Here is a 17,813-nt window from a genome sequence, read left to right on the forward strand (position 1 = left end):
AAGGAAACAATCCTCACAAGCACCCTTACTTGATAGGTTATCATCATTCTTTCCATCTCAATATTATTCTTCTTCCTATTTCATATAACCCGAAGCTTACCCAAGTAGTGACTTCTACTGCTCTCGTTTCAGAAACAAAGTCAGATTCAGAGCCACTCTGAATTTGGGAGGTTTTGGCTTCTTGTCCTGCTTTCCCTATTCCTGAATCCCAGTTATCTCCCCAGATGAACTGTTTTTAAACATCAACAGGGAAACCTTACTTTTTGCATTTGAAGAGTCAAACAAATTACAAATTTGGTAGAGCAGGCATGAAAAGTACAGATAGATTCTTTCTGTACACACACACACACACACACACACACACACACACACACACTGATTTGGGGTATGTGGGGGGGGGACTTGGTGGAGAGGGGATCATGTTCTGGAACATATTTCTCCGAAGTCGACCAACTGGGTGATGCTAGTCCTTACCAAATTTGAATTCATGACTCAGCCAAGGAGCATAACAAAATTAGTAAGGCAAGAAAATTCCAAATGAGGTGAGAATGTTTTTGAAGGATTGTTCCAGATCTTCCTAGCACAGAGACGTTCCATACTATTCCTGATATCATTGGGATTTGTCAATGTGTGGGGAGGGTCTTTTTTCATGTAAGAACAACTCAGTACAATATAATGTTTTTTAAAAGAAAATTTTAAAAGTACAATGAATGATCAGAAATTCTGAATACTATTTAACCCTTTAGAGATAATAGGTGTACAGATGATTCATATAGATCTCTTATAATCTAAAATAGGCTGTTGTTTCCAATATCATTTATAAGGGGAAAAAAAGTGAAAATTGCTGCAGCAAGTATTTTAATAGCTGAAGAGCCATTTTGTTAGTGCAATAAATGAGAGGAATCTATGAAAGAGATTTGTTTAAGATGTAGTTTTGTTGTCTTGTTTACTGTCATAAAGTGACTTGATACAAAGAGAATACAAATTTTGAGTGATTATGCTATGTAGAAACTTGATGTCACTGTTATATGTAATTTAAAAAAATGATATAAAATCATTTCAGAAGATAAGCCAAGAAGCCCTAAAGACCTCTTTTGTCTTTTTATCGTTCTGAAAAGATAGCTCATAGAGATTCTGGTACTGGATGAGAAGGAAAAAATAGCTCTCTTGGGAGCTTTAATAATATGTATGTAAATATGATTTGGTTGAATCCTGCATTTCTGTTTCCTTGTAAGGTATACAAATTCAAAAAGGTGACCAGATCAATGTTTAGCATTTATTCTGATTTTCATAAGCAACCACATTTATAGATCCAAAGAGGATAGAAATTAGCAGACTACTTGCTTACACCGCTTTTCTCCAGTGAATGTGAAACTGTTTGCCAGATAGTCGCAGATCACCAGAAATGAAGCTGAAAGTCATTTGGCAAAAATGTATTTTTGAGTTTTAATTTTTCTGGAAAGTTATTTCACTAGATTTTATAGGGTGGAATAACATTTTAAAAAATCAACCAAATGAAATGTCAATTTCTACTCCAAAGAAATGTTGGGAGTCCCCATTTTGACTTGACACTACTAATTTTTATTCATGCCAAATTTCTGCTGAAGACATGGTAGAAAATATAACTAATAATAATTAAAGAAAAAACTCAGAAGGGGAATGTTGTATCATAGGAGATCAAAATACATCCTAATTACTATTAAGAGTTTAACAATTGAAAACTATTTTCTCTCACAATTTTGAATAAATAGTACACCTTGTAGTGTGAGAATGTATATGTATATATATCCAATCTGTGCCATCAAATATGTTTATATTCAGCATGTTTACTGTTAGTATGAATGTCGAATTAAATTTAATAAAACATTACAATTTCTGGGCTGTTTTTGAACAAAGAAATCTTAGAAATGTTAAATGACTGAGAACCTTTAAGAATAATTTTTAATTGCTGGAATGCATATATATTTTTTTAAACAGGGAGACAAGAGAAGGGAATTATTTTTCCACTTTAAAGAATTTTTTCACTCTTGCTGATTTGAAAAAAAATTGACAGAATTTTGAAAAGCCGTATTTCTTCACTTTAAACGGTTCTCATCCTTCTTCAGGATCAATTATTATTATTATTATTATTTTTAAGGAAAAGTCCTTGACTGATTGCCATCTGTCAAACAGACTAGTAAACTGTCTTTAGTCACTAAAACTAGAGTGAATACACGTGCAACCTGTACTTTTCATAATTTCCAAAACATGTTAATTTACACGTTCTTTTTGAAGTACCTTTTATTATACTCAAACCACTGATGGATCAAAGGCAGGGTGAAGGAGATCCCTGGAACAAGAATGAAAATAATCCGTGGGACAGAAACATTTCTGGCCCCAGTGCCATTGTAGCTGGCAGTGCTGGGGGAAAAAGGGGAAGAAAAGGAAAGGCGGTGGGGTAGGTGGGGGTGGGGGGCGAGTTCAGCTCGCCCCGGGAGAGAGAGGCTAGTCCTTCTTGTTTGTCTGCTGTCACCGATTGTGACTTGATATCGACAGAGTGAGAAAACAGAACAGTGGGCCCAGCTGCAGACGGAGGCGGGGTCGAGGGATAGGTCAAGGTTGGAAAAGAGACTGCTATTGATCTGGCTTTGAACGCGAGACAGGAGAGCAAGGAGACTAAAGGGGGAGCTGTGAGACAAGACATTAACAGCTTTCAGTGCTAATGATCACAAGTGCCAGACGGGGGAGAGAAAAAAAGAAGAGACTGGAGCAGCAGTTAGGCTCTCTCTCTCTCTCTCTCTCTCTCTCTCTCTCTCTCTCTCTCTCTCTCTCTCTCTCTCTCTCCTTGTCTTTCTTTCTCTCCTCCTTCCTTCCTTCCTTCCTTCCTTCCTTCCTTCCTTCCTTCCTTCCTTCCTTCCTTCCTTCCTTCCTTCCTTCCTTCCTTCCTTCCTTCCTTCTTTTCTTTCCTTCCTTTCTTCCTTCCTTCCTTTCTTCTGGAAAACACTTTTTAAGGGCAAAAATGAACGACACACCTTTTTGATGAAACAGGCCAGATGCCTTGCTCATCGAAGGCAACGTCAGACTACCGGGATAGGGACTGTGTGCCCCTATATTTAGTTCAGGTTCGAGAAACTAATAAGGGAAGTCACCCATGGGTCGAACATTTATTTATCCCAGGCTCCTTATTAAAATGCTCACAGTCATTGAATACCTGCTGAAACCGCCAGTGACTTCCTGGCTGGAGATGAGAAGGTGGGGAAGAAAATCGAGGAAAGAAATAAGGGAGGAATCCCATTTACCTTCCCCTCTCTCTAGTTTCCTCCCAAACTTAAGGGAATCCTGCTGCGGTGTAGACCGCTGTGAAAAGGACGGAGAATTCTTCTCCCCACACCATAAATCTCTTTTCTGGTGTCATTTTGGCCTCCCTCTTTTTCAGATCTCCCTTTCCCTCCCAGAAGGACCCACAGTTTGCTTTTTCCACTTCCTCTCATTCAGGTCTTTTGGCTTCTTGATTTAACTTCTGGGATGAGTATAGATGGGTTGAAAAAATTAGTTAGGTGACATCAAGTTTCCCTGTGGTATTATATAGAAATGTATATATAGTATAAAACGTATATGTCCTTACAGGTGTGTGTGTCCGTGCGTGTATAGAAACAAACAAAAAACAAGGAGATTGAAGTGCGTGTGTGCTCAGGGGTCCTAGAAAGGGGAAATAGATTCAGAGTAGTCAGTCTTAAGATTTGCTTCTGAACTTTTTTTTGGGAAAGGATCATTTTCTTTGAACATAAGCCGCATTCCTAGAAAGCTTTCCGTGACCCCCGACCCATCAATCATCCTGTTAGGTTAGGCGGCAGCTTTTCAGACTTCAGGTAAATGGAGGTGGGACATGAAAAGATTTATGCAGAAATGTCTGTGTCTGACTGTCTGTCTGTGTTTCTCTCTCTCTCTCTCTCTCTCTCTCTCTCTCTCTCTCTCTCTCACACACACACACACACACACACACACACACACACACCACGGCGGAAGAAAAGACCAAAGCCACAGTCCCCCGGGGGCGCTGTCTTTCCACGTAAGCCTCAGCCCTGTGTCCTACGGCTTGGCCCTCACACACTCGCACAGCCCGGCTCTGCTACACTGGCTAAGTCTCCTGGCCGAAGATGCAACTCTCTTAAAAGCTATGCCCCCCACCCCCACCCTAGCCGTTTCCCCCTTCGCTCCCCGCTCTGCCTCGAACACTATCATTTGAGAGCAGTTCACATCCCTACCTCCTTCTCCCTCCCCTCCCCCCATTCGATTGTTTGAATAACTTTATGAATTGAATTATTATTTTTTAAGTAGAGTATGCTTTCTAGACGTACTCAAAATTGCTACGAGCAGTTACTATCAGGATGCTAATTTCCTTTATAGGACCCTAAAAGCAAACAAATAACTACAACCCCCACCCCCACCCTCTTCGCATAAAGAATGAAGGGGAGGGGAGAAAAACAAACTGCTTAAAAAGGTGTTAAATGCATCCTACTTCTTAGCTGTTTGTGCCGACTCGCAACTGAGCTGGTCCCTGAGACTGGAGAGGGGCGGGGAATGGAGAAGCGGGCAGCGCTGCCCCTGAGGCCTGGGCCTCCCCGATTACTGTCTGGAGTGCTGGGGAAGACGAAATCTGAGAAAAGGAAGACGAAGAGTTAAAGAGGAGAGTCTTAAGGAAAGCTCGCTTTTTAAAACCTCCTTGGGGGACCATGGGAGGTCCAAAAGTGGCTTATGCTCGGCTTAATAAAAGTTACCTTTCCGACTTTGAGTACACTGAAACCCTGAAAGGCACCTATATTTGAACGTGGGGAAGGGGAGATGAGGAAGGTAGGTTGAGTTAGGTGGAGTGGAGAGTTCCAGGGATTCTAGACAGAAACACACACGGAGACTTTTAGTCTTGATTTCGCAGCCCTGCCTTTTTCCGGGTTTGGGCCTGGGAATGATGCCTAAAAGGTATTTGTACCCTTCCCAATTAAACTGGAAAGGGATGGAAAAGACTTTTAAGGGCTGTGTAAATAAATGCATTCTTTAGATGGGTAATGTCAGTCGTCCTACTGCTGAGAAATGAGAGTTTCTTAAGGGTATTCAGTGCCTCTCTCTCTGGCAGAGGATTCCATGGAGAGTCATGGTTAAGGGAACACACACTCCTCTGCGTCTTGAATTTCTTTAGGAGTCAAAGGTGAATGGATAAAGGATGTCTTCCCCACACTCCCAGAAGCATCAAACTGTAGGCAACATTATAACCCCCTCTTATGCGTAATTGGGGAAGGGAAAGGAGATGTTTGACACCAACTGACATCAGATAAGGAACCAGAATGGGTATCTTCTAGGCAAAACTTACACTCAGACCAGAGGACAGAAGGGGAGGCAGAGGGGGAAAGGCAGATTACCAAAACAGGGGTCCCATACAAGAGGAAGACCACACCTCGCTTGGGGCCAAAACTCTTCCCTAACGGCAAACGTACCTCTCCACCCTATTCAGTGCTAAGGTCCTAAAAGAGATATTTTCTAGCAGTTTTAACAATCTTCCCTTTCTCCCAAGAACTCAATACCAACCCTCAAAGAACCAACTATCCAACTCTACTTGAATGAGATTTTTTTTTTTTTTTGGCGGGATGATTAATTAGCCACCCCCTCTTTTACCCCTCCCTCATTCCTCTTTTTCCTCTTCCCTCTGTCTCATTTAAACTATTTCCAAGTTGCTTCACATGTTCTCCCCTACCCTTAAAGTTATTTCTTGGGGAGGGGGAGGGAGAGTAAAATTGAAGGACTTTTTTTTACTAGAAAAGAAGACTCCGGTTGTCTGGACTTGTATATCTTCCATCTCCTATATCTTTCCATTAATCTCAGGGTATTGCCCTCAAAAGTGGTGGACAGGTGAAGAATATTTTGTCATATATTTTTAAAATTACCGATCTCCCCCCACACTCCCAAATGTGTACACTGGAAAAGCAGAAGCTCACAAAAAGCCCGGTTTGTACATGTAGTTGGGTTGGTGTGTGTGCATGCGGGCGCTCGTGTGTGAGTGAGTGAGTGTGTGTGTGTATGTGTGTGTGTGTGTTTTCTTGTTCTCTTGCAGGGTACAATGTTAAAAAGCCACCACTAGTCGCCCCCAGTGCTCCGACTCTCTGGGTCTTTTTGTCTCTAGTGCAGATTAAACGTCACGTCCGCACTTGAACTTGAATTTTATCCCATTGTACAGAGGCAGCCCCAGCCATAGAGAGACAGAGAGCTCCCAGAGAACCTGGACTCCGCCATCTTCACATTGCAATATATATTTATATATCTATATATATAATAGTAATAGCTCGCACCGACCCAACAGCACTGGGCTACCGTCCTACCTTCCTTCCCCTGTGCCAGGCGAGGGAGAACAGTGCAAAGTGGTGCAGGGACTCTGGGAACCCAAGGCATAGGGCGAGCGTTCCAGGTGAACTGGAAAGGAGACACTACTGAGCTGCCCCCCAAAACCAGCCAAAAGGGTTAGTGTCAGAAAAAATTGGGGGCAGTTTTATGTTTATTTTTTTTCTTTCTTTCTTTTTTTTTTTTTCAAGGGGCGGGGGAAAACAAGTCCCAAGTTTTATTTTATTTTATTCTTTTTCATATTCTTTTTTCCGTCCTGGTGGAAGTGCGCTTTCTACCTACCAGAGACTTTGGAGAAAAGTGTCACGGGTTGGTGCAAAATCCTCTAAGTTCAAGAAGAGATTTGGAAGTCCAAGTGGCCAAACAGTTTGGAGAAGTGAGAGACAGAACGATATTTTTTTTTTCTTTACCTCTTAATTTTTTTTTTTTTTAATACTGGGGTATTTCATCTAGTGCACGACATCAACAAGAGTTTTTTTTTTTCTTTCTAAAATTTAAATTTGAAAGTTTTTTTAAAACTAGAAGAACAAAATAAAGAAGAAGAAGAAGAGGAGGAAGAGGGGGCAAGAAAGAAAGGAGGAAAAAAAGGAGGCGGGGAGCAGCAGCGGCTTTAACCTCCACCCCCCCTCCCCTCTCCATTCCCCCCAACCGGTACAGCTCTCCGGGCGATGTCAGTGTAAATGCCAGGCAATGTCCCGCCGCAAACAGGGGAACCCGCAACACTTGTCACAAAGGGAGATTATCACACGTAAGTCTCAATTTGAAACAAGAAGAATTAGGAGCCTAGGGCTCCGGGGGTGTTGGGGAGAGGGAAAAGGATTGGGAGAGTATGTGTGTGTGGGGGGTGTCTTTTAAAAAAAGTCTTGGGGAAAAAGAGGAGGGGGTGGGGGAGAGGCAGTCGAGGCTGATGTTAGTCATTGGAAATTGGAGGGGAGAAGGGGGGATTGAAGTGCTGGGGAAATGAAGGATGGTGGGGGGAGGCGAGAACGCTTAAAGTTTCTTTTGCATCGGGGTGCTGCCGGCAGCGTGGGAGAGGCTACCGCGCCGCCGGCTTAGGGGAAAGATGCAGCCTGGGCGCGGGCTGGGAAGGCCGGGCTGGGGGTCAGGGGGGCTGCACTGGAGAAGGTGTGTTTAGGGGACTCGGGGTGGTTTGCACGGTGTGTGGCGGCGGCAGGGTTGGGGAGGGGACGGGAGTGGAGGAGAGGAGGGGGTTTGGGTGGGGAATCTGTTTTTTTAGGGGGGTGGATAGACAAGAGTCTGGAAGTGTGTGGGGGGGAGAGTTGGCGTACACCGGGAGCTTGGATGGCCGGGGGAGGAAGCGGGCAGCTGCTGGGCTACGCTCGGGGCCGGGTTCTTGGGAGAGTTGGGGGAGACTTGAGGTAATGGCGCGGGGGGGAGGGGCGCGGCGCGCGGCGGCGGCAGCGGCGGCGGCAGCGGCGGCGGCCAGGGATCCGGGCAGGCAGGCCGGCAGGCAGGCAGCCGGGGAGGAGTCCTCTGCCTCCGCCTGCCAGCCCTCGGGGAAAGAGTTCGGTCCTCGGGACCCTGAGCCTGGAGAGGGGAGGGGCGCTGAGGCTGCTGGCCGGTGTAGTTTTCCAGGTGCTGCAGACTAATTCTCCCCCCCCCCCATTTGCCTACCTCTCCCTCCCTCAAAAGAACTGAACTTAGTAGTTGCTTGGCCAGCCAGAGCACCCCCCTCAATACACCCCCACTTTCCTCTACCTCCGTAAGTCTCCTGGGATAATCGTGCTTTCTTTTTCCCCTCCCCTCGTCCCAAAAGTGGGGGGACTTGAGCTGTTGAAAAATTCCTACTACTCGGAAAAGTATGTCATCTCAGAATGGGAGAGATTGGGGTGCACATGCAAAATAGATACCTATCAATCTAAAAGTAGATACCTATCAATCTATCATCTATCTATCTAATCCATCATCTTCCCTGTCTAAATAAACACAAGCAAAGATAGCCTTCATTTGCAGTCAACTAACTGAGAAAGCAAGTTGCTGTGATGGGTAAATTCACTTTAACAGAGGCAAAGTCCGGGAACCCTATATGAAAGCTGCAGTTTCCTTATGCTCTTGCAAAAAAAAAAAATAAAATAAAAAAAGAAAAAGGAAAAGAGAGAGAGAGGACAGATAGAAAAACGTACTCAAAGATAGAGAAAAGCTTCCCAGACACACGAAGATGAAGTCCAGGCACTCAGTTGCACAGTGGCCAAAGGTCTGGGTGCACCTCTTGCCGCAAACAAGCTTTCTCCTTCCTCTCTCAACCCCACTGCCTGAAACGCGTGCTTCACTTCTTAGCCGCGCGCAATTTTTTTTTTTTTTTTTTATTGCAATAGAAATAAAACATCCTCTGGGTGCAATCAGGATACGAGGCAGGTTGTTTTCTTGCAATTCACCATAAACCTATTATGGTTGTGGCCAAAACGCCCCGGCTGTGTTCGAGAGTGCTGTGAGCCGAGCAGCCGAGGGCTGGCTGAGACGGTGAAAATCCGAATATTTATGTTATATTAAAAAAAAAATTTAAATAAATAAATAAATATATAAATAAATATATATATATATAGGGTATTCCCCTCCCTTGAAAACCAAGAATAGAAGCCATCAGCTAGGAGCTTTGGGTGTTGCGATCTCTTCTTTGTTACACAGAGAAATTTGTAAGAATTTGGTGGATTATTTCTTAAAGGGGGGGTTGGGGGGGACAGATTTGGATCGCGTTCGGTTTTTAAATGGGATGACTTTTTAGAGGGAAGGGAAAGAAGCTCACTTAAATTTTGCATCCCCCCCCCCTTTGTGGGAACATAAATGAAAATTCAACCCGATTATATTATTATTTAAAAGAAAAATGTTTTGCAACTAGATTTGAGCTTAATTTATTTTCTTAAAAATAAAGGTACTTCAGGCTAATAGACATTTTCTTCTTTTACCAAAGAGTAACAATCACAGTGTTTCCCTTTTTTTTTTCCGGGGGGAGGGAATCGAAAACGTTTCTCCGGTAGACAGCAATCTAATTTCTAGAGAATTCAACGTCCCCCCCCCCCGTATTTTCTTTATGATTGCTTAGGTTGTTTTTTTGGGGAGGGGGAAAAGTGGGGGGAGTTGTTGAGGAGTGGTGGTGGGGATAATATGGCTTGTGGTGGAGAAAACCTCTTCTGCATTTGTATGTAAGGGGAAAACATTTGAAGGAGGAAGCAGGTAGGTTTTCTCTCAATTTCATCTCTCTTCTTGATCGCTTTACTGAAAAGTAGTAAAGAGGCAGAAAGGGAAGCCGAGTTACTATGTTCACAGTGATGGTTGGTGTGAAGGCTGGGGGAGGAATGGAGGGCAAGCCACCTATGGTTCATTCCTCCCCCCAACTCTCTCATCCATCCATCCATCCATTCATCCATCCATCCATCCATCCATCCATTTCTCTCTCTCTCAAAAGCTTTTGGTGGTAGGGAGGGAATGAGTAGCAATGTATGGAATGGAGAAAGATCAGATGTAAGTGGTGGGAGAGTCAAAGGTGGAGGAAAACTAGCAGTGCAAGGCTTTTTTAGCAAGTCTTCAACAGAGAACACAGAATTATCTGCAGACTTCTGAGGGGTGTTTCAGGGGGAGAGAGTAGTCGAACCAGTTTTCTGGAAGGGTTATTTATTATTAAATAGCAGCCAGTCTCTGTGTCCTGTGCTCACATGGGAGGTGGGAGAGAGAAGGGCAGGGGGAAAACGGCATGAATCTGATACTGTTTTCTGGGCTCTGCATCATTTCATGTTCAGCTGTGGTTCTTTGACATCTGACTGGAGGGAGAATTGCATTCAGGGTGCAGCAGTCTTTGCCAGGCAAAGGCTCTGTTGTCACTGCTTCACCGAAGTTTATTAGTTTCCAGGCTATGAGGGTTAAAAGAAATATTTAGATCTTCCATGTGAAACCCAAAACTGAAAATATAGTTCATTTTTATCTGTTAGCTTGAATGATTATTTATAAGCTTGAAACTCATTGGCCTATGTGGGCAGCCACCAGGTTTTCCATAATGATGCAACCTTGGATAAATGTGAATTAACTGTAAAAATGAGAAGGGGACAGTAACTTAAATAGCATCTCTAGTCTTTGCCCAGAAGTTATTACAGTGAAAGCCTCGATAATGAGCTAGTTAAATTTATAGTCAGTGAGAAAAGGTATGGTAGAAGAGAGAAGGTTGTGTGAGACCGCTCTTTACCAAAACATTAAATTCCAATTTGTTTTAAAATGTTTTGACTCAGATAAATATTGTTCTGAAATCAGAATGCTTTTTAAAAAAGAAAACAATATGAAATACCAGTAACAATGGAGAAAGCCAACAACCAATAAGGTATTTTATAGATTGTGGGGGGAGATCAAAAAAGGGACTGTGTGATTCTTTCTGCCAAGAATGTCCAGTAGTAAAGTGAAATTTCTTCAAGTAAAGAAAATATCTCTGGTGCTTCATGAAGAACATAGGATGCTTATGAAAAATTATAGATCCTATAGAGGAATTTTTCAGTCATCAACCAGTAGATTTCCTTAGAAAGATGGATCGTTATCCTCATGAATTCCCATTCTTTCAAAATAGCTATAAATGGAAAAGCCTGGGATTTGAAGCCCCAGAAAGACTAATTGTTAAAGGTACATGACTAAATAGGATAACAGCAACAATAATAATTAGATTGTAGTTTAGAGATGGTCATGTTAACTATTCTCTATTCATAAACATATTTCTGTTCATAAGCCTTTTCAGATTAGCAAATGCTTTTGAAAAATTTCTTACACTGAGTTTAGGAAAAAGGAAGTTTTTCTTGTTTCCTACGGTCTTGCATAGGGGAAAACCTATGTAGTTAAGGACATGATCCCTGTCATTTATAAAAATTCTATAGAGTAATAAAAATATATTCATCATAGGGCACTATTCTGGGAAGATTTTTTCCCCTTTTAATTTATACTTGAGAGGTAGGAAACATACTTATGAAGTTTCTAATGTTATTAAAGAGCATTTTATCAGTGGGTAGGGAAGAACATATCTGTTCAGTGTTCCTGGCCCCATAGTTTTTTTTGATGTGTTTGGAGCTCTAAAATATTTAACATAAAAATAGTTTTTCTACTGAAGAATTACATTTGTTTTCATGATACCTATTATTTACCTAGAAATTTCTGGGGGATACAGGTGTAGGATTTTTGAAGCAATATTGTTTTTAGAATGATAGCTTATTGACCAGTTATAGTGCTGGACAAAGCCAACTTTGGATTCTTTTCATAATAATTATCTCTTAAACATGATTGATCCTTGTTAAATGTTACAAATTACAGGTCTCAGTCACTGCTTTCCGATGACACTTAATCTGCACTCCTTATCAGAATTTAGATTTGGATTTTAAAAAATGTTTTGAACAAAGCCTGTATTTCCCTTTCCCATTTCCTATCTTGATTGTTTTGCACTATGTATTGCTTGAGTCCAAATACTTAGCAAAATAAACTTTACAGTCTTTTATAGTTCAATTGCCAACCCAAGTCTCAACTATGCCCTGTGGCTTTAACTGACATGCAGTGACAACTAGGGGGAGCTCATAGCCTGTCTCATGGTAGTGGCTGGTTAAATAGAGCTTGGTGTACTGGTGGTTTGGGATACAATAGGATTGAAAATAATGGCTATATCGGAGGCAGTTTGCATTGCTGCAGAATGTCTTAAGTGTAAAGTTGTAATATTGATTTCCATGCAGAGATCTGTGCGGGCAAAATGAGAGTATAAGTTTGAGAAATCTATTTTCAAACAATCATTGATTTGCAAGGCTGCGTTCACAGATGGGCTTAAAAACAATTAAGATTATTATTATTATTTTTTTAATGGCATGTTTCCCTATCAACCTCCCAAATTTATATCCTGAAAATTCCATAATGCTATTAAGTAATCAGACTAACAATAATCATTAATCATTGTCAGTTGAGGTGTAGTAAATAAATCTCTCTACTATATTGTATATTGTACATCCATGTTTGTCTGCTGTACGTGTCACAAACATACGGGAGAGGAAAGCATTCCAGCATTCAGTCGTCAGAGACTCAGAATAACTTACTGAATGGAAATTCCCCTTTATGCCTAATTTTATAATATGTGTTTCCAGCCACCATGTAATGATTAAGTCCTATGGAGGACAAGATGACCAATTCCCAAAAGATATAAAAATGCTAAGTCATATGATGTACTAAAGTTTTTGTGGAATAAGGTCTATAGATTACTTAGTCCATAGAGGACTGCTGTCCTGTATATGTGGCTGCCTTTCCAGCATGGGGTTATTTCTTACCTGAACATATAATTTCATGCTTTGATCACTAACTTTCTGGATACATAATGCTTTCTTCCTGGAGTCCAAGAAATTCACCAGAAACCAGCAACATTTAGTTTTCTGTTAGAGCTCAATATATGGGCAGGGGAGGTTATACTGTCACAGGAAGGAGTGCTTTATTCTAACCTGAAAGAGAAATAAATTAGGTCAGACAAAAGACTAGGGCTGTCATCAACTGTAGAAAGAGCCTTCACTCTCGAGTACAGAGGACTAGCAATTTATCTGATGATTTCTCTACTTCATTTAACGTTTGAAGTGGGGTAGTTGTAAGCATATATAGAGACAGCCGCCAAGAGCCCAGAAATACAGATGTACAGTCCCCCCAAATACGGAAGAGATCAGTGTCCCACAGGCTCTCAAAAATCGTTTTCTTTGCAGAAATCCCAGACCTCTCCCTTGTGGTCTGTCTCATTTCCACAGCGTTTAACTTTTCCCAGGAGAAGCCATGAAAGCACAGAACTCTGCAGAGACCCCTGAGATGGAAATGTGGGTTTTAAGAGTCCTACTGAGGGATACTTAAAAAGGGAGGTGGGGGCAGAAGGGAGCTGTGTCCATGGCGTGGTTGAATTTTGACTTAGAGGGAGAATAAGCCATTATTAAAATGATCATCACAGATTTTTTTAAACTGGAAGAGGCCTTAGAATCATGTTATTGTATAATCTCAGAACTGGAAAGCACCATAGAATCATAAAATACATGAGCTTTAAAAAGGTAGGGAACCTTACAGAACCCATAGAGTATTTATACTTGGTAGAAACTTAGATTTACAGGACATTAAAACTGAATGATATCTTAGAAATAGACTATCAGAGTCAGAAAGTATCTTTAGAAATCTTTGAATTCCACTGCATTTTGCTTAAAGGAGAAAGACACAGGTCTAGAGTGTTCAACTTTCTTATACCATATCATTCCAACTTAGTGGCAGAACTGAGATGTCATTCCAAATACTCTTTTCATCTTATTGTACTGGGTCCGTAATTATTCTCAGTACAGGTCTCCGGCCTCACCTTCAACCAGAGTGGCTAAGGAGTTTGGTCTCTGGAGGTTAACAATAGTGTCACCTATGGGCAGGGAAAGAGGAAAATAAATGATCTTTGGGGACTGCCTCATCCCACACAGTAAAGTTATTGATGCAATACAAGTACCTTATAGGGTCTGTGTTGCTACCGTGGTGTTAGATGTGGATACATTTATATATTTTTAATGAAGAAGGGAAAAGAAAGACATCAATAACCGTCTACAGTATTGATAAATGTATGATTCATTCAGCTGCTCTTATTATGGCATCTTCATCTCTCATCATCGTTTATTTACTCTCATAAAAGGAGTCTGGGCCACAGGTATATTGCCCCCCCCCCCAATCTGCTGCTGTAAACCTCTCTCTCACTTTTGTGGGTCCACAGTAAGTTGCAGCTCATGAATCTCAGTGAGATTTGGTTATGTTGGGCTCCCCGTCTCCCCATCCCACCCCCCAGAAATGCTGTGGACCATCTACCCTGAGCAGCAGCTTTTCCCAAGGCATCTATAAAAAGTGCGGAGAGCAGACTATTAGAAAACAAATGGAAGCCGAGGGACACACTTCATGTGTCTCAGGCACGTGTCAGTGAGGGGGGTTAGAGGAATATCGTCATTTTACTGGCAAAAGTGACACCAGATCGGGGATTTGATTAATGATGGCACATTCATGGGGACTTAGTTCTGTATTTTTGACATATGCAAGGCTTTTGTGTAGTTGCCACAATGCAAGAAATTCATGTTGGGTTTTTTTTCTTTCATTCTCCTTTTTTTTTCCCCCTCCTCTGAAGCGGCTAATGATTTTGCCTGTGTGGCTTCAACATACTCAAGATAATTTGCTGAAATTCAGCCCCAGACAGTAAAATATTGAGGAACTTCAAAGTGGGGGGGGGAAGGGGGTGATGGTAGTGGAGAGAAAACAAACCCCACTCTATTTTACCTAATGTGTTATGACCCTATCCACTAAAGCCACAGAAATACAAATACATTTGATAAATGTCCTAATGTATTCCTCAATAAAGCAGCATCCTTTAAGAAAAAAAAATGACTCAAGAAAAGTTCAGTGCCGGCGTTCTTATAATTAGTCCAGGCCTTGGAAATAATTTTACTTTTAAGAAAGAGTTATTTGGAAGGGAGTCATGTTTAAATTCATTCGGAAGATCAGAGGCTTAAGGCAGGTCGTCCTACATAGTGTCGACTTCTCTGGCAGTGAAGAGGTCGGTACTTGGGATCCTGTAATAGGAGTGCCTTCCTGCCTGCTGCTGCGGCCGTTGCCGCTGCCGCTGCTGCTGCTACTGCTGTTGCTGAGTTTCTTTTTAAAAAGAATGGCATTAAATAAAACAAATCTAATTCATTTGGCAACAAAGGCTGCTTTTATATCACATCATCGCAATCTCTGCTGTGACTCTGAAGATTTAGAGCTACTTTAGTTTTACAAGACCTGCAGAATGTATTTAAAGGCTTCCTCAGTAGTAAATCTCTCTCTCTCTCTCTCTCTCTCTCTCTCTCTCTCTCTCTCTCTCTCTCTCTCTCTCTCTCTCTCTCTCTCTCTCTCTCTCTCTCTCTCGCTGTCCCCCTCTTTCCCTCCATCCCTCCACCCAAAACAACTACTTTATATATCAAAACATAGGTCAGTCCTCTCTGGTGCTGTGTTCTTAGCATTTTATTAAGTAACATTTCAGTAATAAATCCATAAATATACCTGAATGTCTTTTTCAGCTTTCTCTTTTTTTCCCCTCCTCAGACTCAGACTCTTACCCTTCCATAGTTTCTGAAAGGAGAGTGGGTTGGGACATGAAGGGAGGTTGGTCCCCAAGGCTTCGGGCAGATTTGGGGGATGGTTCTCAAGAGGGTGTTTATAATATACCAACTTGTCAATGGACAAGACAGTTATATTTGAAGGGATCTATCTCTTCCCACTCTCTCCTTCCATTTCTCTCTTGTCAATGATGTTTTAAATTTAGTACTTAAGGAAGACAGCTTGAAATAAGACTACTTGTAGACTCCGGACCCTAGGCCCTTCTTATCAACTTAAATACTGACCAGGTTGTCTCTGTTAAAATGGTTCCCTTCTGCCAAAATACTCATTTAATTTGGCTGGTTTTAGTGCTGGAAAACAAAATAATAAAAATCAATTAACCAAACTACTTGGTGCTGCATAGACTGAGCCTCTCTCCTGGATAGCTGCCCTAGTTTGACAATTTTTTGAATTTTTCGTTTTCTGAGGTCTGTCTTATTTCATGGGTGTTCTGTGCCTAGGGCCTTAGTGGAAAGGCCTTGAATTCAGTCTGTTGTGAGGGCTGAGGTGTGAGGAGCTTCCTTGGAAGTGTCTCAGTGTGGGAAGAAGCTTGTCTCCACCTCCTATGGATCAGGGCCATGGGTGTGGGTGCCAGGTCTCTATCTCTTCATAGGGGACAGAAGGCGATGGCTAAGAAAGAGAGATTGGTAGGGCCAGAGAGCAGATAAGGTACAGAGTAATGTCGTTTGCTCTAACTCCTGTGGTTGCATCTGTCCTTCTGGTCTCTGCCCCTCTCCTTCCCCTTTCAGAAATAATTGAACCCTTCCACCAATCAATAGATGCCTCACCCAGGCCCTCAGCTTTTGAACCTGGCCTGTTAAATGTGTGGTTAACCACAAAGGGTGGACAGCCCTGTGGCCAAACAGCAGCAGCAAGGCTGACTGGTCCAGGCTGGGCTGTGGCTAAGTAGGACTTAGATCTTTTGGTTGGATACTCTGAATTTGTTTTAAGACTTCTGTAATGATGTAAGAAATGCTCTAAATATACATTTGTTTTGTGTTTCTTGCTCTCCCTCTGTCTGTCTCCATGCGAGCCAGTTATTATTTCACTGTTAAGACAACTTTATAAAAATCTGCCGTCACTTTTTGAGTCATCTATTCAGAAATTATTCACACACACACACACACACACACACACACACACAAAATTGATTCTTTTCCCCATCCCCCGTTATGTTCTCTTGGATACAATGAAATTAAAAATTGATGGCATGAGCTTAGAAAGTGTTGTGCTCAGTTGAATGTGAGCCTGGTGTGGTTTAGGTGCCGGGTATCATCCATGTGCAATGAATTTTCCCTTTAGAGGAAAAAGAAAAAGAAAAGATCAGCTCCCCAATTCTTAGTAAATATAGGTTGTTTGGTAGATGAGAGCTTTCAGAGCCTAAGAATGTCTTTCGTAGGAAGCAGGTGTAAAATCTTTTCTTTAAGAGTTTGCTAGCTCGGCCTAGTCTAGCCCAGCCCAGCTTAGCCTGTAGACAGAGGCAGGCCGGCTCCGATGTTCTGTAAACATGATGACACATTACAATGACGAGGATATTGGGGGCCACCCATTTTAGGAATCTCTGGGTAGCAAGCAGCCCCTACTTACTAAAAAAAAATAATTTCCATGCACATTTTTTTTCCTGAGTTGTAGCTTACCCATTAATGATGGGAATTTGGATTTAAATCAAAGCAGAAGAAGAAAGCACAGGAAAACTTCTGTGTTATCTGGGTGCAGTAACATAGCTGCTGCTGCTTACAATGTAAGTAAGTAGGTAGTGCTGGCCGAAAGCAGGGCTTTGAAAAGAGAACAGTCTTTGAAGTCCCACTTTCTGAGGTAGGATTTCCCTGTGGATGGATGCGGAGGCAATTCAGAGATGTATCAAATGCAGTTAATCAGTGCTCTGCTCATTGGGACATCCTGGAGCTCTGAGATGGTAACTGACCAGGCAGAGCAGAGGAAGAATATGCCATATGATGATACCTCCATAGATGGGTTGTGTTGATGTTACATAGTATCGGACGGGGGTGGGGAGAATTACCCCCACTCCATACAGATCTCTCTGACCTGGTAGATTCTCAGCTACCTAAAATTCACTTTAAGCCGGATAGAATGTGACATTGGGGAGTATTGCCTCAGAATTACATGCTTTCTATTTTCTTTTTTCATAAAATTGATGGTTTTTATTTTTGAACTCTTATTAACATTGAACTTACCCATAGATTTTATCAGCTTAGAGGGGTCAAGGTTGTCTTTGTAAACTGAATGAACTCTGGGCATTAAAGAACCAGCTTTGTTGTAACATGGAATTTAGCCCATCAGGC

General features: G+C 41.9%; 1 protein-coding gene across 4 annotated transcripts in view; it reads left to right on the forward strand.

Moving 5' to 3' along the window:
* The first annotated feature begins 6,188 nt into the window (after positions 1 to 6,188).
* The window catches only part of BCL11B (BCL11 transcription factor B), a 140,291-nt gene continuing 128,666 nt past the window's right edge, over positions 6,189 to 17,813 (forward strand). For 2 of the 4 annotated variants that reach the window (XM_051978411.1, XM_051978412.1), the window contains exon 1: positions 6,189 to 7,114. In XM_051978411.1, the coding sequence (XP_051834371.1) occupies positions 7,057 to 7,114 (58 nt within the window). In that variant the 5' untranslated portion in view covers positions 6,189 to 7,056. The remainder of the gene's footprint in view (positions 7,115 to 17,813) is intronic. The other 2 variants (XM_051978413.1, XM_051978414.1) reach the window with 1 other exon arrangement.

Source organism: Antechinus flavipes, chromosome 2, assembly GCF_016432865.1.
Source record: "Antechinus flavipes isolate AdamAnt ecotype Samford, QLD, Australia chromosome 2, AdamAnt_v2, whole genome shotgun sequence".
Taxonomy (NCBI): Eukaryota; Metazoa; Chordata; class Mammalia; order Dasyuromorphia; family Dasyuridae; genus Antechinus; species Antechinus flavipes.